General features: G+C 52.1%; 10 protein-coding genes across 10 annotated transcripts; 4 read left to right on the plus strand and 6 right to left on the minus strand.

The window, feature by feature from the left end:
• On the plus strand, positions 1–1,327 carry CGGC5_v014937 (Reticulocyte-binding protein 2-like protein a; the record flags this gene model as incomplete). Its single annotated transcript, XM_032025232.1, has 3 exons — positions 1–279; positions 340–771; positions 836–1,327. 3 exons carry the CDS (start codon positions 1–3, stop codon positions 1,325–1,327), a joined length of 1,203 nt encoding a protein of 400 aa, XP_031878161.1.
• A 2,503-nt stretch (positions 1,328–3,830) lies between these two features.
• Positions 3,831–4,708, minus strand: CGGC5_v014938 (uncharacterized protein; the record flags this gene model as incomplete). The annotated part of the gene is made up of 2 exons (XM_066153176.1): positions 3,831–4,524; positions 4,587–4,708. 2 exons carry the CDS (start codon positions 4,706–4,708, stop codon positions 3,831–3,833), a joined length of 816 nt encoding a protein of 271 aa, XP_066007444.1.
• A 1,516-nt stretch (positions 4,709–6,224) lies between these two features.
• On the minus strand, positions 6,225–6,785 carry CGGC5_v014939 (uncharacterized protein; the record flags this gene model as incomplete). The annotated part of the gene is made up of 2 exons (XM_032025235.1): positions 6,225–6,472; positions 6,635–6,785. 2 exons carry the CDS (start codon positions 6,783–6,785, stop codon positions 6,225–6,227), a joined length of 399 nt encoding a protein of 132 aa, XP_031878076.1.
• A 96-nt stretch (positions 6,786–6,881) lies between these two features.
• CGGC5_v014940 (uncharacterized protein) lies at positions 6,882–7,406 on the minus strand (the record flags this gene model as incomplete). Its single annotated transcript, XM_032025236.2, has 1 exon — positions 6,882–7,406. The coding sequence occupies one exon, from the start codon at positions 7,404–7,406 to the stop codon at positions 6,882–6,884; it is 525 nt and encodes a 174-aa protein (XP_031878077.2).
• Positions 7,407–9,676: 2,270 nt separating this feature from the next.
• Positions 9,677–9,990, plus strand: CGGC5_v014941 (uncharacterized protein; the record flags this gene model as incomplete). Its single annotated transcript, XM_032025237.1, has 2 exons — positions 9,677–9,848; positions 9,902–9,990. 2 exons carry the CDS (start codon positions 9,677–9,679, stop codon positions 9,988–9,990), a joined length of 261 nt encoding a protein of 86 aa, XP_031878078.1.
• A 114-nt stretch (positions 9,991–10,104) lies between these two features.
• On the plus strand, positions 10,105–11,286 carry CGGC5_v014942 (putative secreted lipase; the record flags this gene model as incomplete). The annotated part of the gene is made up of 1 exon (XM_032025238.1): positions 10,105–11,286. One exon carries the CDS (start codon positions 10,105–10,107, stop codon positions 11,284–11,286), a length of 1,182 nt encoding a protein of 393 aa, XP_031878160.1.
• A 2,746-nt stretch (positions 11,287–14,032) lies between these two features.
• Positions 14,033–15,625, minus strand: CGGC5_v014943 (uncharacterized protein; the record flags this gene model as incomplete). Its single annotated transcript, XM_032025239.1, has 4 exons — positions 14,033–14,889; positions 14,939–15,117; positions 15,173–15,254; positions 15,349–15,625. 4 exons carry the CDS (start codon positions 15,623–15,625, stop codon positions 14,033–14,035), a joined length of 1,395 nt encoding a protein of 464 aa, XP_031878127.1.
• Positions 15,626–19,577: 3,952 nt separating this feature from the next.
• CGGC5_v014944 (uncharacterized protein) lies at positions 19,578–20,670 on the minus strand (the record flags this gene model as incomplete). The annotated part of the gene is made up of 3 exons (XM_032025240.2): positions 19,578–20,238; positions 20,289–20,617; positions 20,668–20,670. 3 exons carry the CDS (start codon positions 20,668–20,670, stop codon positions 19,578–19,580), a joined length of 993 nt encoding a protein of 330 aa, XP_031878075.2.
• A 1,934-nt stretch (positions 20,671–22,604) lies between these two features.
• On the plus strand, positions 22,605–23,531 carry CGGC5_v014945 (Extracellular metalloprotease; the record flags this gene model as incomplete). Its single annotated transcript, XM_032025242.2, has 3 exons — positions 22,605–22,652; positions 22,899–23,404; positions 23,459–23,531. 3 exons carry the CDS (start codon positions 22,605–22,607, stop codon positions 23,529–23,531), a joined length of 627 nt encoding a protein of 208 aa, XP_031878123.2.
• Positions 23,532–23,693: 162 nt separating this feature from the next.
• On the minus strand, positions 23,694–25,281 carry CGGC5_v014946 (uncharacterized protein; the record flags this gene model as incomplete). Its single annotated transcript, XM_032025243.1, has 2 exons — positions 23,694–24,830; positions 24,892–25,281. The coding sequence occupies 2 exons, from the start codon at positions 25,279–25,281 to the stop codon at positions 23,694–23,696; spliced, it is 1,527 nt and encodes a 508-aa protein (XP_031878122.1).
• Between the last annotated feature and the right edge of the window lie 379 nt (positions 25,282–25,660).

Here is a 25,660-nt window from a genome sequence, read left to right on the forward strand (position 1 = left end):
ATGATCACCAGCGGCCAGCTTGTTTGCATCCAACGATACCTCAGGCATCCCGGACTCGACCTCCCAGCGGACGTCATCAACTACAGGAATGCCGACTTAGCCATTGCTCTGGGCGCCTGTGATGACAACTTGGATCCGAAGGACCCCGATGTTTACGTGCCGGAGGCCCAGATGCCCCGCCATGTGTCTGGCCACGTCGAAGGGGTTTTTTCCGCAGCGTTCAGTGTACTCTACAACCAAAAGGAAATGGACCAAACGATGCCATTGACGTGGCAGCAGGTTCAGATGATTCTCGGAAAAACCAACCCCATCTAGAAGACGAAAGTTATGCCTGAGCAGATCCGTGAGCTTGTGGAAATTTATGTGGCCGCCCGCGAAAGACATCTCGGCGACCAAACAGAGACGAAGGGCGACCACAGCCAGAGGCGGTTTCTCGAAAATGTTGACAAGTGGATTGCGATGACGAAGAATCGAGGTGCGTTTTCGGATGAGCTTACGTTCCCAGCCAAGACACGATGGGCTATCGCAAGCGATCCGCTCCATTCACGATGGAAAGAATCGACAAAGAGACAGTTGGTTGAGGAAAGCAGGGAGGAAGACCGGGAGTGGAAAGCGCAGAAGGAGACGGAGGTGAAGGAGAGGGAGCTCGAAGAGAAGAGACAAAAGCTAGAGAGAGAGCAGAGGGAGTGGAAGCAGAAGCAGAAGGAGTTCCAGGAGATAAAAGAACAACTGCAAAAGTCGCGGAGAGCGCAGGGGGAGTGGGAGGAAAAGGTAAAACAACGGATAGAGAGGGAAGAGAAACAGCAGAGAATAGAAAGTACGAGAAGAGAGACAGCGGAAGGAGCGGGAGCAGAAAGAGAAACAGCAGAAGATAGAGAAAGCACGGAAGGAGAGGGAGCAGAAAGCGAAATTAGATAAGTCAGAGAGAGCGCGGAAGAAGAGGGAGCAGAAGGAAAAGGATCGGGAGCAGATGCTACAGAAAGAAAGGATCAAGCAGGAAAGGGAACATAAGGAGAGAGAACAGAGGGAGATAGAGCAAAAGGAGAAAAGGCAGAAGGAGACGGAGCAGAACGAGAGTGAGCAAAATGAGAGGGAGCAGGAGGAGAGAGCGCGGAAGCAGAGAGAGTTGAACGAGGATATCGCAAAAGAGCAGACAGAAAGGGAGTGGAATAAGAGGAAGAGAGACTCCAACGGCCAGGCTCCCGGGGTTGCTATGCGACCAGAAAACCGCTCATCAAATGCTCCCGAGGACGCGGAAGGCGTTCGACGAAGCCGCCAACCACAGATACGCCCTCGCAACGCCAACCGAGAGCATAGAAGGCGGTGAGCAATTCGTCACAGAGCAATATGCCGCGAAAGGCGACACAGTGCATGCCAAATGGCTGGATGTCATTCACTCGGCATGTAAGGCACTTGGAGCGCTGTTGGATTGGAAATGAATCACGGCACCTTAGAGAGGAACTACTATGCGGTGAACCGATGGAACGGTAGTTTATAAGTATAAATATCTCGTGGAAAGCCCAAGTCAAGCAGTTTCTTTTCTCAAACAAACACACACAACACAAGCCAAGCATCACAGCATTCAAGCAGAAAACAGACGTTTGACAGCCAAGACTCTCGACAACATGGCAAACTCACCCTCTCTCGGAGCACCCTTCCTTCCCAAGCCTGCGCCCAAGCCTGGCCCGCCTCCCAAGCCGACTCCCCAGCCTCTGCCTCCGACCAAGTAAAACGCCGTCATGTTTGGCCTGGAAAATGGGTAATGAACGGAGTTTCGACATGGCGTAAGACTTGAGAAATAGACAATCTTCGGTAGTTTCATAGTATTCAATTGATTAGTTCAGTCATATTCAATATGTTTTCAGACCGTTATTGCATGGAATGCAGTTGCTTGCTTTTGATGCGTCGTATGGTGGGCAAGCCAGCGCCGGGATCCGACGTGATGGAGTTGCTGGCGATGCTGCTCCATGCGCGATGTTTGGCGCAACAGCTTCAAAGCAAACTCCCTGCGAACGGCTAGTTAAGCCGGAAATTGGGCTGCTCGTTGCCTGATGCCGCAGGCGGCAGTATTTAAGGGGTTTGTGCGGTCGACTTGCCACGACCCAATCGAGAGAAGAGCAATGGTTCCGTAGATGGCTGACGGATGGCGCGCCCACCTCGGTAATGATATCTCATGGGGCCCTCGGGAGATTTCGGCCTGCTAAGTGTACCATGGTCAGGGTTCCGTATCAGGTGGTGGCAATACCTCTGTTTTTTTGTCTCTCATTTTCGACCCTCAGTCTTCTTTTATCACATGCGCACGAACAGCTCAATATCTTCCATAATAAACCTGCCACAGCTTCCTCTTGGTTCTGCTCAATCACGAGTTACCCCTTGCTAGGGTACAGAATCTTCTCGTCATCTCGGTTTTACTTCCAGCTTTTCATCGCCACCATGGAACACTGCCAGACTTGTCGCGCAGCCGAACGTAGCTTTGACATAGAATAAGTACTTCGCGACCTTATTTGTTTTATGATACTGTCCAACCCAAGTCAGCAATCATTCCAGTACAGTCGTTTCCCGCGATTGTTCCTCCTGTAGTCTTCCTCGCTGTTGTTGCGTACCTCCACTCCCTCCACGTAGGTCGAGGCGAGGGGTTTGGAAACGCCATCGCATAATGATATCTAATACTGCCGTCCCAGTGTAAGTGTCATGAGAAATTTCACAAATAAGCAAGCTGCAGGGTATCCCCGGGACGCCCAACCGCAGCCTGAAATTTGTAACGTATCCAGCGCGATGAAAAAACATGAAGATCACCTCTAACGACGATGGGCAGGGCAGAAGTAATACACTTTCGCACGGGTTCTCAGTGAATTTACTCTGCCAGCATCAACTTGCCGTGCCGAATTACGAGACAGACTGATAGAACTGCTCATTTGGAAGCAAAGTCGTGGAGACTTCAGAAGCATGTTGGCATCAGCAGTATCCCAGAAGCAAGGCCCACATTGCAGTCAGAAGTGCTGCTGGTGATTGGGTGGTTGCATAAGTTGCACGCGATTGGGAAATTCACCTCAAAGCGCTTGGTGTGGCTGAATGCCTTGCGCCCCAGGCAACAGCCTACTTAAGGGGGTTGGCTGCCCAAATCCGCAACCCAATGTGAGAGGATGAGGTATCGCGCCGTAGGTTTCGGAGTGGTAGCGCGCCCACGAAGTACATAACCCGATCGGGCCCTCAGAATCTCCCCTCGCTAAGAGCGAGAAGGCCAGGGTTCAACTCAGGGTAGTGGCGACACCCCAATCTTTTTTTTCTGTCTATTGCTTACCTGATAGAAGCTTTGAATAAATAGTCTTAGATCAGACTCCTTCCTCATCATGCTTCGTGTAAAATATCAAAGACTTTTGTTGGTATGATGATGGATCTCCCTGTATATTTAGAGGAGTTTTGCTCCCTAGGCGTTGTCAGTCAGCTATCCAGGCAGTTTCCACATGCACACGTGTAATCCGTATGCTATACTCAAGCGACCATATTTCCTGTTCGTTTTCGTCTTCGCTATCATCGCTATCGTCGTCGTCTATCGTGTCGTCCCCTGCCGCCGTCCCCCGTCGTCGTCTTCATCAAAGTCACGAAGTACATAGGAAGACTACGGAGAAGACCTCCGTCTCGATAAAACTCTATGTTTGCTATCGCGTTCTTTCAGACATACCAGTGATTCTTGCCCCATCGCCCAAGTATCATCGTCATAACTTTCGTCAGAGGTAGAACATTTGCCGAATACACATGACGGAAGGGCCCGAAAACATGTATCGGTCTCAGAGCTGGCCTAGAAGATACTTCTCGCAGTCGTCGGGTCCCTAGGCCGGCTGACCTTGCAGCTCACGGAGCTCGTTCATGGCCGGGAGTACAGCGCACCAGACCATGCGCTTTGTCATCTCCTTCTCCTTCTTGTTCTCCTTCTTCATCTCCACGATTGTAGCCCTGGCCTCTTCCAAATCGTCCTTCACTTGCTGAAGTTCCTCGAAAAGCGAGAACGTGAGACTGTCATCATGCTGAAGAGGCCAGGGGTCAGAGGCAGCGGTGCGGTCATTAGGCTCGGGACTGATGACGAAGAGGGAGTCTTCTGTGACTTCGGGGGTAGCTTGACGGGAGGGGAGGTCGGCTGGCGTTGATGGCGCGGTAGAAGCAGTGGCGTCTTCGGAGGTCTGGGACTCGAGAGGCATAGCGGGAGGGTAACGCATTTCATTGAACTTGTCCAGCAACTCGGCGAGGGTCTTGAAGAAGCTTGACTTGAGGGGAACCTTCTTTCCTCTGCCACCGTTGTCGAGGTAGCGCATGCGGGCATCCGCAAAGGCTACCATGACCAGCTGCATCTTCTCATCTGTAACTGAGTAGGCAGGCCAGTTCTTAGTGCGCAGATACTCCAAAGCTAAGCCCCAGGCCTTGCTCGGTTGCCGCGCTGCCTTCAGATTCTTCTCGTGGGCCACATCAACGACGGCGAAGTACGCATTGAGAAGCTCGGTAGCGCGGCGCGCAATCGTCTTGGTGGCGCTGGCGGGATCGTTCTTGAAGGGACGGGTGAAGAGAGTCAGACTCGGCGTCTTCAGATTGACAATGACGAGATTCCATTGGTGCCGATGATGAACTCTATGAAGGGTATCTGGGCTAGCGCCTTCTGATCGGGGCAGATGGCGACTTGGGTCGCATCGCGAAGCGGGCCGTCTGACTTGGCCATGGCGAAGGTGGGAGAGTCCACGACGTCTGTGAATCCTCATCAGTGATGGTCTCACCAGTGCGCATGGTCTGGATGAGTGGAAAAGGATGACGAAAATGATTATAATCAACTTACCTGAGGATGTGACGCTCTTTGCGAGACACTGTGGCCGTCTATTTCGTTCCACTCAGCCCTCGCGTTGGAGATTTGAGGAGAAGTTTAGGGGAAGAAGTTTTCCATGTGAAATCCGAGTTGAGCGGGAAAGAGGTGATGGATGAGTGGGGCCATCACCCAGCTTCCCAGCGTGAGGCTCAGCACATGGGGTGAACAGAGAAACGTGAACATGGCCCGTATTCAGGCCAGTCAAGGTGGAGCACAGCGACCGAAGGTGAGAAAATATGGTACCCAGGACGGATTCCGTCCTGGGTACCTCGGACGGAAATCGCCGTAATAGACCGAGATGGCAAAGGCGCATGTGCCATTCATAATGCAGAAGGCAGAAAACGATAGCCGACGACGATAGCTGACGACGATAGACGATGAGGACGATAGAAGAGGACGACGATAGTAAGAATAACAGTAATAGCGACTACAAACAGCAAAGACGATGGCGAGCACACAGGAAAGGTGATCGCTCTACCACTGGAGAATGAGGCGGTATCGTCTGGGAAACTGTCCATGTCAATCAATCCAAGCATGCTGATCTCATGGAACGAGCCTTGACAGATTAGATAAGCATCAGCGCGCCTTCCGTTGTTCAAGTTGCTCAGAATGCGCCAGGCGTAGGAGAGGTGAAGTTGAGTAAAGTGGGTCGCGAACAACACACAGCTGCCCGCCTGAGCCAATGAAAGCCACCGCGATCGTGATGTGCCCCGGGAGGTGGAGGCGAGATCGAGGACCCACACCACGACCGCTCGCTGCCGCGCAGCAGGCGTTATCTATCGAAATTGTACATCTCGCTTCCGTCGATGTTGGTGGTCGAACGGTTTACTGTTCGTCTTCCTTCGGAAGCTATCCGGCCTTCTCGGTGTGGGACTTTAAATCCTTCGAATTTACCGTCTGCCCTTGGGTCTAATGCATCGGGTCGCTCGTTTTTGTTTTTTCATTCTTTTTCCGTGTGCTACTTGCTCCCGTTGATCTTTTTTCTACGTTTCTTCTTGACCGACATCCGAGGAAAGTCTTGAGTTGAACATTTTGATGCTGGCTCTGTGAGCTACTGCTGCGGTTAGAGAATGGAGAATGGAGATAAAAATGCTACTCCGATCTGGAGATGTATATCACGGCTACTGTGTGTGTTTGAGATTTTGTAGACTTCAAGGGGTTAAATTCCTTCTTCAAGACTACGACTTTAGTAGCCTAACAGTGTCTGGAGAACCACATACTTCCTCCCGCGTACCTTTGACGACCAAAGAATTCCAGCAACAAGACTCTCGTGTCATCGACTATCGCCAAAGCCACACGATCTCTTGATGACAGTCAAAACACGTGCCTGGCGTTACAAATCTGGGGCAACTCTGGGCGCGAGATCCCGTAGTACTCAAACAACGCCCTCGCCCTCATCCTCGTCCTCGTCCTCGTTCTCGATCTTGTCCTCGATCTCCTCCTCGTAGTTGCCATACTCGTCGTCCTCATCGTCGAAGACATCGCCCTCATCCAAGTCGACTCCATCAGAACGAGCCAGCGCCAGTCTTGTCTCCTCAATCTCGAGCTCCTTCTGCTTAAGCTTCGCATCCTTATCGGCACCTTCCGCGCGGAGCTCCTCGACTTCCTCGCGGAGCTCCTTGACTTCCACGCGCAACTCCTTCTACTCCTCAATGATGAGGCCGTACTCCTTGAAGGCAAGTCCTATCTCGTACTTGTTCTTTCCCAGCTCATATTCGGCCTGGCTGGCGCGTCGGCAAAGGTCGTCACTGAAAGCGTTCGAAGCCGCTCCTGCTGTGAAACCACTGTCATAGCCTTCCTTCTTGCCTCGGGAGTACTCATCAACAAGATTGCGCTTGTGCTGCTTGTTGATAAGGCGAAGGAAAGCCCGCAAGTGCTTCTTGAGATGCTGAGGGCTGACGGGGCCGTTGCTGTTGATGTAGTCGTCGCTGTTCATGTACTAATCGACCTCGCGCTCGCCCTTAGACATTTTGCCGGTCTTCTGCTCTTGTTGAGGTCTCGCAGCACTCTCGACACTCTCGATTGCGATCTCCTAGTCGGCAATGGCGAGGTAGAGGCGGTGGGTTGCATTGGCCTCCTGGGTGTCCATGAGCGGCTGCGACAGAATCTTTTGAGCTGTCTCAGAGTCTTCACGGCCGAAGCGGTTCCAAGCAGCGTGGAACTTGGTGATGATGACGTAGCAGAGGGCAAGGTCAGACTCGTGGGCATCCTCGAAAGTCTTGTCAACCTTCAGCGCAGTGGTCTTAACCAACTGCCAGAACTCAGGAGACCGAGCATCAATTCCAGGGTTCTCGGAAGCCACTTGGTGGGCGGCCTCAAAGATCATGGCGATTCTGACGGCGACGTTCTTCTCCGACGCATCGTATGGGCGCTCGCGAGGGTCAAGGTGAAGGAGACGAAGAGCAGCGTGCTCGTGATCGGCAAACACATGTCCATCGTCGAAGGTGAAGCCAACCGGACGAAGAGCGGTATCGATCTCAGTGAGGGCGGCGGCCGAAAGGCTGGGCTGGGGGCTTGGCTGGTCAGCATCGCTGAGCTGGCGTTTGTGGTGCGGCATCGCGACGGCTCTTGGGTTGCGATGAAACCGATTATCTGTATTTCATTAGCGCAAATATTTTCATCTGGCAGTCTTTGCGAACCTTTCAAGACGAGCAGAAGTCGGGATGGATTGGGAGCGAATACTGGACGATCGTGATGTGTGTCGCGACGGTGTTGAAGGAGTGAGAGATGGGAGGTGCAAGGCGCCTGAGATGAGATGGGAAAAGAAGAGCCCCGACTGGGTCACGTGAGAGGTGAGAACGGAATTCTCGCTACACCGCTTTCGTCATTGTTTTGAATTCCCATGGTGACCACCCGGAACCTGATGAACAATGGGGGCGAGACTGAATGTCTTCTCGTTCACCACACGCAGGCCTCATGTGGGTCCATCGGCCACATGGGCGTTCACTTCATGAGGCCCGTGTGCCCACCACCAATGCCTCTGCCAATCTCATGGTGCTGCAAACACGACTTCAAAGATGTCAAGAGGGAGGAAGGTTGGTTTTCAAAAGTAAAACATTGCGCTCTTTGGTCTATCAAGTGTTCCTCGGCCGAAAGGTGATTTCAGTCTCTAAACGCATACCTCCATCCACAGCGAAATCAAATGTAAACACAAAACAAATGTTGATTGCCCATTGCAACCTCAATCAGGAAACCACACCGGCTTCTAGGTGACTTGTGACCATCGTTACAGGGGCACTTCAGTCGGTGGATTCATAGTGAACTGTGTATCCCCAGAGGTCCATACGAACCGGGCCATTGGCACGACCGACGCTCGGCAGCGCAAGTGCAGCGCAAATTCGCCGCACGTCGTTGTCTGCAACATATTAGCCCTCTCAAAGGTCCTTGGATACATGAACTGGAAACGTACGGCTCATGGCCCAAAATGCAGAGGCCGTGGTGGGGAAGCCACGGATTGGATCTCCAGTCTCGAGATTGCGCATCGGACGTAACTGAGCCAACGGGTCCCCTTCGAGAGATGCCTGATTCTCCCTTGCAGGTGCTGCGTTGAGGACACTGAAAAGTCAGTCTGATTTTATACCGGGCACTTTGTTGTTAGCAAACCTTGAAGAAATAGTTTGTCGAAGTCGTTTTATATGATCTTTAACAGAGCTGGTTCTGAGAAAAAGGAACTTGAAGTTCGGGAGCGGTTGGAGAGTGCTTTCGATAGTGTCTTTAGCTCTCGCAATGGAGGAGACGCAATCCAGCAACTCATCAGAGATGGATCTGGTGTCTGTGTCTGCAACCACAACGATGCGTGATGATTGACCGGCGGCTGCCATGAGTGATAGGAAGGTAACAAATTTGAAGTCAGGTAGGTGGCGCACGATGCAAGGTCTGGATGCTGTAGGGTGGTTGACGCTTGTCATGGCGAGTTTGTTGCTGGACAATGATGCGAGAAATAGGACTTCCGAAGCGATGGAAAGTGCCTGGATTTATGCCCATCGATTAAGATTCAAAGCTGTTGGTCAATAACTAATGTTTGAGCACGTTGAATATCTGGATTTCTCTGGGATTCTCCATGAGTCTTCCCTCATATCATCTCCAGACTCATCGTATTCCAGTACCCTTACCGAAGTGACCAATTCATTCACACTTTAAGGTCTTGCATCAATCAGTATCGCGCTGGCAGATATATTGGTCCGTGGCGCTGTGTTGTGTCAATTTCGAACATTATGTTTTATTCGAATGGTTGGTCGACCAGATTTCCGTCAACTACAACAAAGACTTGGTCCAAGAAAGCAACGTTTGATGCACAAAGCCGAATACTTCTCCTGATGAACTCCGCGACCAGCTAAAATAATGTATTCATAACAGGACCCCGCCCCGATTAGGGAAAAGAGGTTCAACCATCGTTTCATCACCGGACAAGCAAATTCATGTGTTGCGTAGAACACAAAGTTGAATGTTGTTAACATTGCTGCATCGCGGGCCGGAGGATCATGAAAACACATCTTTGAACTCCTCGGTGTCATTTCTTGCAGTGTAACGACAAATGTCGTATTTTGCTGGGAGAGCAACTGAGACCGGGTAGTTTGGAGTTTTGGCATTGGGTTTCACTGAACAGCAAGAGTCCTCCAGAAGGCGTTGGTGAGATGCGGTGCAGACCGCCTCCCCGCAGTTCTGACATGATGTTGACGGGATGTGGTCGAAAAAAGGCGAATACGTCCGGCGGTCATTTGCCGATTCCCGCTAGAGACTGCTGCCTGCCTAGGGCTCCACTCGCCGTTGAAGACCCCGGTCTTGGCGTGCGGCTGCCGCTCGCGTGCCAACCAGCTGACTGCCGACATGTTTTGCTTCCTGCGCAAACGCGTCGAAACTGAACTTCGCATGGACTTCACACCTTCATTCAGACAAAGTCGCCGCGACCACGCCTTGAGTCTCTTTGACTTCCTGCCTCTGATCACCTATCTCCACCATCCGAAGCGAGCAGTAAGCAACGGTGGGCCAACGAACATGGGTATATCGACCAATGCAACCCCATCTCCGCCCCTTGAAGGCTGATCGCGCCAGGAACGAAAATCACTGGACCCGAGCAATCTGCAAAATGGAGTCTGTCAACAGGGATCGCCCGCTCGCACCCGACCCGATCGAACGGTTGATTCGCCCACCACCGAGCCTCGCGAGGATTTAAACAAGACTCGAGTCCCGCGCAACTGCACCCGTCACCTCTCCGTTCGGTCATCCCTCTCGCGCCTGCCACTACTTCCGCCAAGATGGTCCGCTTGTCCCTCACCACCATCCTCGCCGCCGCCGGCATGGCCAAGGCCCTCGCCTCGGGCAACTGCACCGGCGTCAACGCCATCAGCACCGAGTGCGCCTCCAAGGAGACCGCGCACACCCGCGACTTCTTCTACGTCGGCGGCCGCTACATCGAGACTGCTACTGGTAACGTCACGGTCGATCAGCTCTACGTCGAGAAGCTCGTCCCGGTCTCCGCTGGTCGCGCGCGTCGTCGCGGTGTCGCCGCCGCCAAGCCCATGGTCTTCTTCCACGGCGGCGGTACTTCAGGTGTAACCTGGCTCAACACCCCCGACAACCGTCCCGGCTGGGCCTCTTACTTCTTGCAGCAGGGTCACACCGTTTATCTCGTCGATGTTGCTGCGGTTGGCCGCTCTTCTGAAAACAACCTGGAGAACTTCACGATGATCGCGGGCACCGCGGCTGAAGGCATTCAGAGAGGTTTCACGGCCCCGGAAGTTTACAACACCTACCCGCAGGCTTACCTGCATACTCAGTGGCCTGGTACGGGGCTCAAGGGCGATCCGACATTTGAGCAGTTCGCCAAGACCATCATTCCTCTGACGAGAAGCTGGGAGCCCCAGGAGTATGCCCTTCGCGCCTCCGGATGCGAGCTGCTGTCGCTGTTGGGTGAGAAGGCGTACCTCGTGTCCCACTCCATCGGAGCCCGCGCGCCCATTCTTCTTTCCAACGATTGCCCGCAGTACATCGCCGCCAACATCAACCTCGAGGGCACCACGATCCCGTTCTGGTCCTACAACATCACCTTGGGCGGCACGCCCACCAACCCATGGGGCTTGACCAACACCCCGATCGACTACGACCCTCCCGTTGCCAGCGCCGATGAACTCGAGACCGTCGTCGTTGGCAACGAGACCCTGGCCCTGAGGAGCTGCCACATGCAGATGGAGCCCGCGCGGAAGTTACCCAAGATCGCCAGCGTGCCGTACTTGATGGTCACCGGCGAGGCTAGTGTTCACATCACGTACGACCACTGCCTGGTTAACTATCTGAAGCAGGTTGGCGGCAGTCCAGAGTGGATCAAGCTTGGCGAGATTGGAATCAAGGGCAATGGGCACTTCATGCATATTGAGAAGAACAGCTTGGAGATTGCCGAGGTTGTGAATGATTGGATCTTGGAGAAGGAGAGCCAGTAAAAAGTAATAACAATGCATCTCGATCCATTGTTCAGCGACAGATTTGTTTACCAACCCGATTGTCTTTTGGCAGAAATTCCCCTGGTTTCGTAGCCTGACTACACCACAAAAGAGGCTTCCAAAGTGACGAATGGTTTACACGGGAGTATATTTGTTTCGGATCAATCGTGTTGTCTGCAGTTTCGGGCTCGTAACTCGGAAGTCCCGGCTTGTTCTGCTGAGGGCTGCTTCCTTGAAGCGGATTTGAAGTGCGATGGTACTGCTCATGCGCAAGTCCCAGAATATCCCCCGTGAGGACAAAGAATATGCGAGAAAAGGCGATAACAATGAAGAAAACCGATCTCTAAGGAATCTGTGCATCGGAAATTTGCGCTTGCAGCGTAACTTGGATGCTTCCTTAATTGCGTTTGTCGGTGTTCCTGTTGCCGCGATCTGGAGTAGGGGGCAAATTTTGGCACTCGCCGATGCATTGTAGTATCCCCGCGAATAAAAGGGGAATTCCGATGGCCACAAAGCCAAGGAACGCTGAAAATCTCATCGATGTCATCTCATGACAACTAGTTGACCAAATCAGAGGTTGATTACGCTAGCCTGCAAGTCTCATAGTCCCGATTGACTTAGTCCACATGCAATTGCTGTCTGGTGGGAGACTTCACAATCTACTGTCTGTCACGGCCCTTTTACGTGTAACATTGGCTTACCGAAATGCCTTGCTTGCCTTCCGCGACTGCCCTTTGACATGTCGCTTCCCAGACCTATATAAACCGATATCTACAGGCATAGAACGACGAATGAAATCATTTGAATGGGAGTGTTTGTTCATTATCTCTGGGATGAAAGCTCATACTATGACTTGTACCTTGCGCGCAAAATCCGAAGTGCCTCCGACTGGTTTCGTGCCTCCGGCGCAAAGCCCTCGCTCCGTATTGTCTCCGAGTGTTGACTGAATAGCATCTGGCGGGTGAAGGACACCAGAGACTCATAAGTATCAACTTGTTTTGAGGGACGTCATTTGTTTGGATCCATCGTGGTGAGAAACACAGTCATCCATCCCTCTTTCATTCAGTATGCATCCTCATGCGGGTCAAGCGTCCGCATCATGCTGCTACGTACGCAAAAGAGCACACATTGGCTGAACAACTCGCTTCCACCGGGAAGCAAGACCCGTTTTGATTCCTGTATTCTAGCACGAGACCCAATCTGCGACGCGATTGCCTTTCGACGATAGTAAACTACTCGCCAGACCAATGGCAACAGAAAGTTTTGCTCTGCGCTAACTGTCCTGTTTAACAGCTTATATAAAGGCCTTGGGCGCGGCGACGAAACCAACGCACTTCGAAACACAGGAATAGTCATGCATGAGAAACCGACTTCACCCTGCTTCGCGCCCTCAGCATAGTCTGCCCGGAACACCATACCTCGACCACATATCCATGGAGTGTCAGAATCATCAGCGGTTCTATCCTCATATTATCCCGAACGAATAGCACAGTACTGATGATGAAGTCCAAAGGTAAAATGCTTTGAATTTAGTGGATGTTCTGCTGGTACGTGGGGCAATACATTGCGCAGCTTGCCGGCAATGTAACAGCGCACACTCATGTGGAGAATACTGATTTGGCCTCCTCGGTATCCTGACACGACCTCAATGTAGTTTATAATATACGTCGCCAATCCGCCATGACATTCTCCTCAAAGAATATATCGTGTCCTATGTGTCTACATCATTCTTTGGGCCGTTCTTAGACGAAAGCTCCCAAACCCCTGTACAAGATTCAGCTGACCAAACACACTCGTCAGACCTTGGTTGTCAATATTTGCTCGAATAACATGCAGCCGATGACGGATAATGTAGACGACGGTTAGCGGAGGTGGCGGTGACTCTGGAGCTACTACCCCACCGTCCCAGCCGCTACCCGCATCCCTCCGAGGCGTAGGTCTCATTGTATGAGCCACATCGTCCCTCAGGATTGAGCAATTGGTGGAGGGCGCCTATTGTGTCTCTGTTCTGGGCTCTCAAGACTGTCAGTCGCGCCCAATTTGTACCGACAAGTAACTCATCGTCTCCGAGGTTCAAGCATTCCACAGTACTTATTTATCATAATACCTTCTCTCTCCCTGATAACAACTGCTCTTCAACAAAATCAAACAACCACGGCATGCCTAGCTATCATTGGTAATGATTAAGACAACCAAAACCCTCGCAAGCAGCATCAACCTATTTCATGTCAATACATCTTTCGAGGTGACTAAAAAGAGACCGAATGAGTTTTGGTACATCTTGAATAATCTACGGGCAACGGAGGGTAGAGACAGTGGTGGTTATGGAGGGAGGGTATCATATGTTGGAAGGTCGGATCACAAGCACGTATCTTGATAGCTAAATTATATACAGGCTCACGAAGGTTATGAAGAAAGACGAACTATTATCTCTTGCTAAGTCAACCCGATAGCTGTGGGGGGGGGCTTCTATAAGTCCTGATCTCTTCTAATGCGCTGCAGAAAGCGGAAGGCAGAACAAAATTGGCGATTGAAGTGGTGAACACTAGCCATCGGCGTCGGACAGTGATAACAAAGTCAAATGATGATCATCGCGTCAAATGCGATACAAGTGGAGTTTATGGTTCATAACACAAAAGAAATCTCGATTCAAGTTCATCGCGCCTGGGATATCACCGCTAAATCAGAAGATATGATACAAGACTTCGTCTTCAATTTTCACCAAACCACCTCAATACCCTTTTCCTCATGCCTGCGCCAGCGATGTCTGCGACCACACAGGTAGTAGCACAAACAGCAAGCTGCACAGACTGGCGAAGACAGCACCACCAACCATGGCCTGTGTGACAATCTTGTGTTGCAGCCTCCTGAGGTGGACGTCCTTGACACGAATCTTGCGGTCGAAAATCATCATCCGAGAAACAAACTTCATCAAGCCAGACTTCTGAGAAAGGAGGGATGCGCTGTCGTCAAATCTTTCCCATGGCAGTGGTTGACGTCGAGTGAAGAGCAGGAGAAAGAAGCAGCTACCCCTGAGACCGGAAAGAATGAGAGACATGCCGACGAACCACATAGGCCAGGGGGCAAAGGCGTTGTAACGGCTGTGTGATCCCATGAACGGGACGAAAGCTCGGAGGAGGACACAGAGGAAGCCAGCGACGGTCAGAACAATGCCCATGCTCGTCGCCATGCACAGTGTCTCAAAGGTGCCGTTAGAAACACCGAGTCTAACGAAGTTGCGGTGCGAGCAGTTCTTGAGGAGACCGTACACGTGCTGAGCGATAGGGCGGAGATGCGAAGGGTCGGAAGAATGTTGGAGGTCGAGAAGAGCCTGGTCGCGAAGGGCGGGCGGGATGTTGAGCTCTTTCTCGGAGCCAGGCAGGAGGAAGGTCTTGACGACGGCGTTAAGCTCGACTCGGTAGGCGGAGTTGGGTGCGATGCGGGCAGGGACGACGTTGGCCACGTTGTTCGAGCAGATCGGCTTAGCGCAGGCGTTGGCCCATGACTTGATGCGATCGCGGCCGTTGGGTCCGATCTTGCTGTTTGGCCTGCATGCGGCTTCAGGGGCAATGAGCTGGACGATGTTGGTCATAGTCTCATTGGCTGGAAGGCGTTAGTTGGGATGCAAGTTAGATGGTGTAGCATGACTGACCTGCTTCAGGATCACACTCGAACTCTGACATCTTCAGTGATGGGAGTTTGTGCTCGATAGAGTCCATCGCACTGTCGATGGCACTATCCCTGGATGATGAGGCATCACTCTCCTTCTCGGCCATAGGAAAGTTGTTGAGGCTTCCTGTCTTGGCGTAGGCGGACTCATAGTTGCGGAACCTGGGAGAATGTTAGACTTGGTGCAAAGATCAAACGAACACGAGAATGAACATACCAGACATAGAACTCCAGGTTTTCCGGGGAAAACTCAATGTACTTGAGGTACATGTAAAAGTCATACAAAGACATCGGCGAGCCTAGTTGGAGAAGTTCAGCAGGTATTCTTGGTTGAATCCTCGGTGACGACATTTGCTTTCGGGGTGCGTTGCGTGGAGGAGATGGGATGCTCACAGGTCTCGTTGGCCAAAACCTTCTCCAAACTCAAGCGGGCCGGGATGGGACTCTTGTCTCGCCCGTCCCTGCTCAAGGGTCTCCTTCCAGTCCGAATGGCCGTGGCATACTCGCGAAAGTCTCTGTATTCGGGCTTCTTGTACCAGACCATCCAGTCCGGGAAGCTGAACCTTGATTTCTTCTCCTCGATCCTGGCGGATGTCGTCGCGGGCGCCGTTGTGGCCGCCGTCGTAGTCTGAACCTCCTCCTTCTCCATCTTGGGTTGAACGTCCTGCATCGTGTGATTTGTGTTATCCAATGTCGTGTAACCGTCGTTGAATGTGTATGGTACAATCCGGATGAAGGGGCAGAAACAAAAGGCCGGTTTGGTGACGCATCCGGGAGATGCTGGAGTGATATACGAATCCTGTCTCCCGTTAGTGTCATTTCATGTGCTGCGGCGCCCATGACCCCGTCATATCAGTCCGCAGACAAGGACTAGGCCTCGACGAGGCCGAGTGGGTGCCGCTGCCGCTGCAGACAAACCGCGCACAACCGCACGGGCCAAAGCAGCGGCCACCAGACGAACAAACGAACTCGAAGGGGTATGGGGCTGTCGCGATGAATCGGTCAGTGGCAGCTCCTGGCCAGTCGGCACCCTTCCCCCCTCTCTGTATCGGCCAAGGGCTCTCCCTCTCTACTGCCACAGTCCATGACCAATGGCGGTGTTCGCGGGGGAAAAGCCACGTCTGATGGGAGGCGTACGCCAGTGTGCCATTTTGGGCGGGAAAGAGGGAACGAAACTCGAATTGCGTAGCTCGATGTTGGAGACTGGAGACTGGAGTTTGGAGCCAGCGAGTACTTCGGACGACCGGCGAGCCAGCCGAATGTAGAGTGTACGAGTCGAACGAGTCAAAGCGGCGGCGGTAGTGCTCGAGATTTAGCCCATGTTGGAGGGTCCTTTTTTAGCTCGTCAGTTAGTGTCTTGCACTATTTCTGACTCTGCATGAGGAAACACCTGATTCTGTCCCGTAGATTCCAGTTGGCGCCGATTGACCCCGTGCCTTATCGAGTCGTCCTCATGGCAATGGTTGTGCAAAAATGTCCTAGGGCGCCGTCCCATGTCCCGGCGTTGGGACCATTCCCGGGTGTTGCGAGACAGAAAAGGTGTGTAGCGTCAGGTCCGTCTCGCCCTTTGGAGCTGAACTTGTGCAGGGCTTATGCAAGAGTATTGGCGGAGCCTGAGGCGATCGGAATCTTGTTTGTCTCGCGTTCTGACATTGAACAAAGGGACCATTCATCCTGCTTGGCCATACCTCGGTCTCGTGTTGGATGACATTTTGTCCCCAATCTCCCCGGATGAGTGTCGCTATATTTGGCCGCGCAAATGCAGGACTGTGCCGGACCGCCGCTGGGTGATGTGGTCAGAGATTGGGGTGCCCTGGAATCGCCGAGAGCCGAGAAGGATTTGGAGGCGGAGGGAAATCGGTCTTTTGTTCCCATTGTTCGTTGGAGGTCTCGCAGATGAATCGGAGGACGGCTCCCGCGAGGATTTCAACGGCGCCGGTATTCGTTGGGTGTGCAATGAATGGCCGAATGACGACGACGACGAGAAGAATGCTGGCTGCAGATCGAACTGCAGAGCGGCAGAGAAGAAGGTTTCCCCTCTGTTCCCCTCTGGCTGGAACGCTGACGATCCCCCCCCCCCCCCCCCCCCCCCTCGTGGGAATTCTCGGCAACCGGCGATGGTGCTCCCTTGCCTTAGCCTGCGTGAGGTAATCGACAAGGCGGAGAAGGTAAGGTAAGGTAGATAGATGCAAGATCGGTGCAGCGACCCTCACCACGTGGAAAAGGACCGCGCAGGTCGCAGGGCAGAGCCTAGGGCCAAAGCTAAGGCAGGCCGTGGATGCTGCAGGGAGCACCCGCCCACATCTACGTCTACGTCCACTGAGAAGAGGTGGCCCCTGCCTCTTCCTTGAGACGAACCTGCGCAGGGGCCCTGGGCCGAACCTTAGCGTATGCCCACCTCACCTCACTCTCTCCTTCCCTGCATACGCATTTGCATTTGCATTTGCATTCTGTCCTCCCTTTCTTTCCTTCCTCAAGCCGCACCTCCGTATTCCATTGTCTGAGCGACTGGAAACGCCGTTGCAGTTTGCCATCCGTGCTCTGCATTTCTCTTGCATGTGCTTCTGCAATTTCGACAATGCTTCTCGACCATTCTCAAACCGAGCTGAATGCATGGAAAACACATTGCAAACACACACAAACACGCGTACAAAAACGTTGCCGGCGCTGCCATGCACCAACACCACCACCAACATCTGCACCAAGCCGTCCGGAGGCTGGCATGATTCAGACACAACCATCCGAAGGACGTTTGTAGCCCTGAGAGTGGTAGCGCCTGTCCGCCGATCAAAAATCCAATCAAGATTAGCGCCGGGGTTGGGAGCATGCATTGGTCGTACGAGTGAGACATTTACGCGGAATTATTGATTGCGAAAAAGATGATTGGGGGGCCGAGTGTTTGGGCGAGACATTTGCGAGTCGAAACTTCTTTCTCTTCGTTTGTTTGCCCTTTTCCCCTCCCCTCCCCAAGATGGGAAAATGCTCGCCGGTGTCTGACTCTGCTTTTCAAAGGATGAACCCATGTCCCATGATCGAACCCCTGCTGCTGCCGCTGTCAACTCCGCAGCCCCCATCCTGTCAAGCTGGGCCGCCCCTCTTCCACCGAACTTCCATCCATGGACCATGAAAATCAAAACCCCTTGCCTTGAAATGACTCGAAGCTAAATTGTCAGTAGCCAAGCACACCTCACCTGGGGTCGCACACCATCTTCACGACATGTTCATCAGAAATTCAACCGCCTCCCTCCCCTCAAGAAGCGGCCCAAGTGTCAACACCAACTCGATAGCTCCAGAAACCAGCAAAACTCTCTTCAACGCTCCAGTGTCACCTTCCCCTCGGTCCGTCGTCTCCCCCTCCAGACAATCGGCCCCAGAAAGCCCCGTTCCTCCGTCCCTGGGCACACGTCCGCGTCGCGGTGTCAGCATTTAATCTGCTGAAGTCCGGCTTCCGGTACCACGTCCCACCGCGCCTCTAGCGCAGGCCTGACTTGTGTGAACCACAACTGCACGGTCCAGTGGCGCTTGCTTGAAGGTTGCAGGATGTACATGAGAGAAGGAGGAGGCTTATCCTTCTTGTCTCCCTCGCCTATCGCCGGGAATGGCGGTATGGCGTCCAATCTGTCTGCGGTGGCAGTGGCTGCGCGTTGAAACAACGTCCAAATATCGACATTGATCTGTCATGTCTGGCTGCATGCGGCAAGGCGTCGTCGGTGTTTGAAGGTGGGAGCAAATAGTAATCATGACGTTTGGCACCAAGCCCTCCCACAAAAGCACCATTCCTTTCATTTGTCTACCCAAACTCAAATGTCGCCCCTCGGAACTGGTCCAGATCCGTCGTCAGATCGAACAAGGGGGGAGAGGAGCCAATGACAATTCTCGGTGGTCTCGCCGCGGAAGCGCGTAAGCAGAGCACAGTCAGGATTTCCAAGCCACGTTCCCCATGAATCTTGTCAACGATGAAAGGTCTTCCCGAGATCGACGTTGAACTCTTTGTTTGTCTGAGGAAGTTCAACACGCATCAGTAATCATATGACTGTGAAGCTGTCGGACTCTAGGTCTTTTCTCTCCGACTCTCCTGCGTCAGCATCTACTCCGATTCTTACAAACAAGAAGCTACCATGCAGAAGCTCCGGTGCCTCCAGACTCAAGCTGTTCGATCGACCCAATGTCTCATGAATCGCTTTCCACTCCGTCGCGCGTAGCAGTCCACCTACCATGAGCGTTTAGGTTTTGTTGCGGAAGCGGCGGTTGAGTAGACGCATGCGTCCGCCAAGACGGGAGCCATGTCATGAAGGGCATGGTAATCCAGTGTGTTGGAATGCTATTCCAGCTCGAAGCTTGTACATGAAAATCAATGATCTGCGATTTCGTCTACTCAGCTCGGAAAGCTCTGGCGTGAACCTTTGCGACGGATTCAAAGCCTAAATGACTTTCTTCATCTGGCTGACCAATGGTATGCGAAGAGCCGCTTTCAATTCGATTCTCTGATCTGAATGTTCATTCTGAAGCTCTTTCCTTGAGAGTAGTGTCTTCTGGTCGTGGATTCTGACTGCGAAGTCCTTTGCTTTTCGCACCTCGCTCCAGCTAACATTACACCCCTTCTTCAGTTCCCAACGCAACTTTCAAATTCTTTCCTTTGCCTCCTGCTGCTCCACGAATTGCAAGAATCCAAACATCTCACGAGACCCAAAGTACGGTTTTCCTTCCTTTCGTTGCTTCTCATTGTAACTTTGAAGTTTCCAAGACCATTTGTCCAGGCGCGACTGGCGAGTAGAAGCGAGCGTTGCTCGAAGACGTTTCAGCTCTGGCAGCATGACGCTGTTCTCGTCTTCAAGTTGCTTTATGCGCTGAGCAAGCTGGGTGTTCTCTCGAGCAAGCATATCCTCGATGTCGGTGCGGAGCGAATCGTAAATCGAGGCGAAGTCAAAGATACTCGAATTGGTAGAAGCTTTGACGTTCTGCTGGTCTCGGGGACCAATACACTTGGCGAACTTCGAGGTTGTCATAGGTAGGGGGACTGGGTCGAGACCAGCAATCAGTGCCGAAGTGCCATTGTCGAGATTCAGGACTGTGTTTCCGTCGGTTGTCAGTTCGAGCCACCGATCGACGAGGAACCAGAGCCGAGTAAAGGTCGGGGCGTCATCACCCAGGCTTTCGAGCGGAGTAGGACGGGGGAGGTACTTTCTCCGGGCCTCATCGTACTTGTTCATGCCATAGGTGAGATCGCGTTTGCGCTTGTCCTCTCGAAGGGGAGCCCAGTCCTTGTCGATGGTGACAAGGCGGCTATGGATCGCTTTGTAAAGATCCGGATGCAACACATGATCCCGAACAACTTTGCCGGTGACATGGCCGAGAGAACTTTGAAACGAAGTTCGGCAAGTGCAGCTTCGTAAACCTCGCTCAGGCGCTCTGCTACTTCCACGCGACTGGCTTTCTTAAGGTGAAATATTCCATAGCCATATCCAACGCTGTGAGGGTTGGCCACAAGAGGCTTCCACCAATGCTTGTGGTTGATGCCGAAGACGTCTTTGGGGAGAGTAAATCCAGGCAGGTGAAGATTATCTTGGATTCTCTCGCGGTTTTGCTGCCGTAATTTCTCGTCCTCCGGTTCGTGTTGAACTCGGTCGCGGTTGGGATCCCGACAATGTCTTGGTCCAGTCATCTAGATAATATTAGCAGAAAGATAAGATGAACTACGGAGGATGCGGCTACCATGAGAGATGTTGTGAGGTGCGGTTTTTGCAGCTGGGTGTTTCCCTTGTCGTCGGCATAATTCTGGTTGTTGTTGAGCCCGGGTGAGACTGCAGGAGAGGTCGAGGAAATTTCAGGAAGTTGTGAGGTGAGGCACAGGAAGTAGGCGAGTCCAAAAGTTGCCCGCTGTTTGGCAGTCGCGCTGAATGTGGGAAGACGTGGGCGGCAAGCGTCTCCTTCCTTAATTAAGTTATGATTTGCGGCATGAATAGAGAGACCTTGCATCCCTTCTGCCGGTGCCGAGCAATTTTTAGACGCAGAAACCTTTCTCTGCAAGTTTGAGCACGTTAAGAAAGTCAACTCACTCATTTTAGACTTAGAGCTGCTATATTAAAACCCTGTGAGATGCCTAAGGTAGTTAGGCAAAATATTGAAAAGCAAAAATAATTACTGGGGCTCCGAACTTGTGATCCTTGGCAGGCTAGCAATAAAGGAGTTAACTCCTATAACCACTCGGAGACCAAGGCAAATCCGATAGGAACAGTGCCAAATTTGAGTCACGAACAATACTTGAGGGCACCTTCCCCGTTGTCTACACTGGACCTCGCACCCAATGCTTGCACATCAGGTGGCTTTCCTTTCACAACAGACTTTCATAAGGAAAATCGAAGGTTTGTGAGTATGAGAGAATCACAATGGCAGGCGACGTGATCACGTACGATTCTTGGTTGTGTGGCCCGGTACATGCCTGTGTTCGTTTGGTGTTACCACACCTGGTATCACCGCTAACCTGATACCGCATCACTAATGCTACGTATGTCTTCCAACAGAATGCACCCCGACGGACGAAAATCCATGCTTAAGTGCTTGAATAACTGCTTCAAGATAAGCCATCACTCAATCCTACCAAGGGCGCATTGACTTTTGGCTGCTCTCGAGCCTCATGTTCTAAGTTCCAGGGTCAAGTAGATATTCGGGTCGGCCATGGCTAATACTCTGCAACTACTTGCATCAGTAGGTAGTTTTACTACTTCCGGCAAATCACACAGGCTGTTGATTTGTTCATTCTTGGTCGCATTTGTCTTTGGTGCGTTATAGCTGTTTACCGTCTGGGTATCTCTACCTAGACACTCAAGAGGGCTATGCGACAACAAGAAGCCAGAGCAATGGCACACAATACAGATGATCCATGGAATAATCTGATCCTTAGTTTCGAGAGTGACGCCAGAATGACTATTCTATTGAAGGCGTGTGGTTGAATTAAACATCGTGGGGCGATACGTTTCCGGGAGCACCCTTGCGGTAGTCGGTCTTGACCAGCAAATCACCTCTGCCACATGGGGTCTGGATCGCGACATCGTACAAGGCCAAAACCTGGAAATAGCAAAGCCGAAACTTGGTCACGTTAATCCGTACAGTCAACCCAAGTCTCTCGGCAAAGGAGACAGATTCCTTGGCGGCAAGGTAGCAATCTGGCAATACGAGCTTCTTGGCGTGATGAACCCATCACGGCAGACACCTTCCTATTTGGATCATCACTGCTGTAGATCAACGTTATGTAAAAGGACATGCCGCGCTCGACTAATTCGTCGCAAATCCGGCACTCAGAAAATCATTGATTTCCTGACAGCGGACATCATGAAGCTGAAGACACTTTTCGGCGACTCGATTGCCTTAGCAAACATTGCACGCGTCACTGCCCAAGAAAAATGCGGCTCTAATTTCCCCGAACCAGAAGCAGTCCAAGCTGCATCTTCTCTCCGTTCAGCACATCGAGCAGAGGGCTTTTCCAGCAGCTTCCTCGGTAAGAGGGCCGAGGGCTTGCTGATCCCGACGTATCTTCACGTGGTTGAGGATGAGGCGCACGCAGGGTTCGTCACAGACAAGATGATCAACGACCAGGCATGATCCTACCCTTCGCGACAAGGGAAATTTCTCACCGCTAACGAGTTCTTAAGATGAAAGTTCTCAACGAGACCTTTGCCCCACACAACATCCAATTCGTTGTCAGTGCAAAGGGTTGGTAGGAGCAATGTTGCAACTCGTACTTCCTTTCTCAAATGAGAATCCTCAGATGAGGAAGGAAGGTTTCTTGTTCATCTCAGCTGCATCTACATGTCCTTTTATCTTCGACCCTGATATCCTATCCCTTGATATCCTATCCCTTGATATCCTATCCCTTGATATCCTATCCCTTGATGTCTTACTCCAGTGCCGAACATAGCCGAGAGCATCCCATGTGACAGGCCTAGCCTGTTACAGTCAGGAACACGTCGCACACCGTCAATGACTCCTGGACCCGTCAAGCCCGTATTAAGGAGAAGGCCGAAGCTCTGCGCCAAGGCGGCTACGATGAACTCAACATCTACTTCGAGACGGGCATGATGACAAATGCCGGTTCCGCGACGGGAATTTGCAGCTTTCCGGTGGAAGATCCCTGGAACACCGGAATCAACGGGACTTCGTGGTACACTTACGACGGCTGCCATGTGAGTGTCGGCACTATGCCCGGGGGGCCGGGCGTGCCTTGGGATCCGGAAGACAACAAGGGAAAAACGGCAACGCACGAGGTGGGGCACTGGTTTGGGCTCTTCCATGTTTTCGATGGTTTCGACTGCAACGGCGAGGGTGACTACATTGACGACACCCCGGCGACTCAGGTTGCGACGGTTGGGTGTCCTGTTGAGCAAGATTCCTGCCCGGATCAACCTGGACTCGACCCCATTCACAATTACATGGATTACTCCAAGCATGACTGGTGGGTTTGAATTATTTGAGTCCAGCACGATGGGGCTCGCTGACGTTTTGTTAGTCTCTCGGAGTTCACTCCCCTGCAGGAGGAACGAATGTACCGGTCTTTCAACACTCTCAGGTTAGGACGGTAAGGCGGGAGCTCTGGCATGTTATCATGTTTCCCGATGATGTTGCTATTTGAAAGATATGACAGCAGCTATATGACTTCCTCCGACTTTCAAAGTCCCAGAGTCGAAGGTGAATTGTTAGACTACAGACCACCGCAGGGAGAGGTTTAGTTTCTCGAATCATTCTTACCCCTCAAAATCCTTAATTAAGATTCGCTTGTACCTACGGACCGGATGCTGACCCTTGTTGTTGTTCACCTGGAGTACAACATGCCAAGATCTTCCCTCAAGTTGCGAGATGCCCGGCACATTGTTCACGATCTGGACCCTCGGACCAATCGTGACGTTCCTGAATCCCGCATTATTAACCTCAAGATACCCATCTGTACCGGTTGGCGGTGAAAGCGGACGTATCTCAATGAGTCCCTCGAGATATGCACTGGCCCAAGCAATAGAGGCTGTGGTGTAAGCATACCATTCGAACTCGAGGTGAGTCGAGTCTTCTGGGTGATCAGAATCGTAGGTCTTGCTGGCATCCAGCACAACAGAACCTTTGTACGGGACAATTATCTCCATGGCATCGAGACTAATGGAGCCGTTGACATTGATATTGGGTGGATGAGTTGCGTCTTCGAATTTGTCTGTAACGCTCCACTGCATTCGTGCCGCAAAGTCGTCTTGGTAGGCGTCGCGCCATCGCCAAACAGTGGCATACTGGCTCTGGTGATCCACGCCTGTCACAGAAACGGCCGTGTCCATGGATGTTCCGTATTCGTTGATGTCTTCGGCCTCCGTAACTCGGGTGTACCGACCACCCCAGCTACCCCAGTCCGGATGCCTAGCACTATTAAGGCCGTTTTGGATAAGCCACATGAAGCTGGGCGAGTCCCCCTCCATTCCATAGAGAACCTTGGGATACACCTCACCCAGAGGACCGATCCGGATATTCGGCGTCAGCCAATCGTCTTGTACTTTCGTCACGTTAGCAGCACCGTTGTCTGCGCTGCCTATGCCGGCCCACGTGGACGATTCGTATTCTCTGAAGCCGTGAACATTGACGATATAAGTTATATCTGGCCATTTGACCCGGATCCACGGCCCAGCATCGTCCTGATCCGAGATTGAGTAGACGCGGAGCCTAGACCGAAGCTCAGCCGCTTCATTGGGGGTTCTCTCTGTGCTGATGAACTGCAGCGCCTGCGCCAGGGTGTTGGCTCCGCCCCAAATGGAGACGAATAACGGATCTGAACCCGCCTCAAGCGTTTCGACCAGCAATTTGGCACCGTCGCTTAGCGACTCGTTGAGAGCTTGTCGCCCGTAAACCTGGGGAAAATGATTGATCAGAAGCCATTCATAGCCACCAGGAAGGGAGAAAGTTACTTACCACTGGGCCTGATCTCACGAGTTTCAAAAGATCTTCGGCAGGACTGAACGTTTCGTTGGGGTGCACATGCTTGTTCAGATTGTGAACAACTTCAACATAGGCTCTTATAATAAGCTCGATAGCCTCTGGGTGCGTTTCGTTTGGCAAGCTGATGGAGGTTGTAGCAACAAGTCCCTTGGTATCGAACTCATTTGAGTATGTCAGATAGCGTACCATTGACATTTGGTCGTCGGGCTCATTGAGGATATCCGTCAGAATGAACGTCCTCGGCTTGTGGGGAAACTGAGGCAACTTTGTCAAGTCATTGGCGGTAATCTCTTGAGATCGAGCATATCCAGAGATGAGTGGGATGAGTGCGAGGTAAAAGAGCTGAAAACGAGCCATCTTCATGTTGTCTATAGTGACAATGAATCCTGGCTGCTGCCTTGAAATCTACAACTATCGTTGTGATAGGAGTAATTTATATGTCCCATCCTGACAGCTCGTACGACAAGCGCTTCAAATGCCTGAACAGAGAGAATAGACATAAGGGGTAATCGAAAGCACCTGTCAATGAATTTGAAGGTGATCGAAGAATTGGTTATGGAAATCCCGGTGTTCTACATCTTACCATTGGTCTAACGCAATCAGACTGGACCTCTGATGCGGGCAGGGGTCATACCCCGCATCCCCGGAATCAAGTTTGGGGTTGGATCGCCAGTTGCAACATCTTTACGCGGAAAACAATACGAAGATGGCACTAAGAAAGGAGCGGATGGCAGCATGTACC

The sequence above is a fragment of the Colletotrichum fructicola genome, assembly GCF_000319635.2.
Source record: "Colletotrichum fructicola Nara gc5 chromosome Unknown KSG_Nara_v1_contig09, whole genome shotgun sequence".
Classification (NCBI taxonomy): domain Eukaryota; kingdom Fungi; phylum Ascomycota; class Sordariomycetes; order Glomerellales; family Glomerellaceae; genus Colletotrichum; species Colletotrichum fructicola.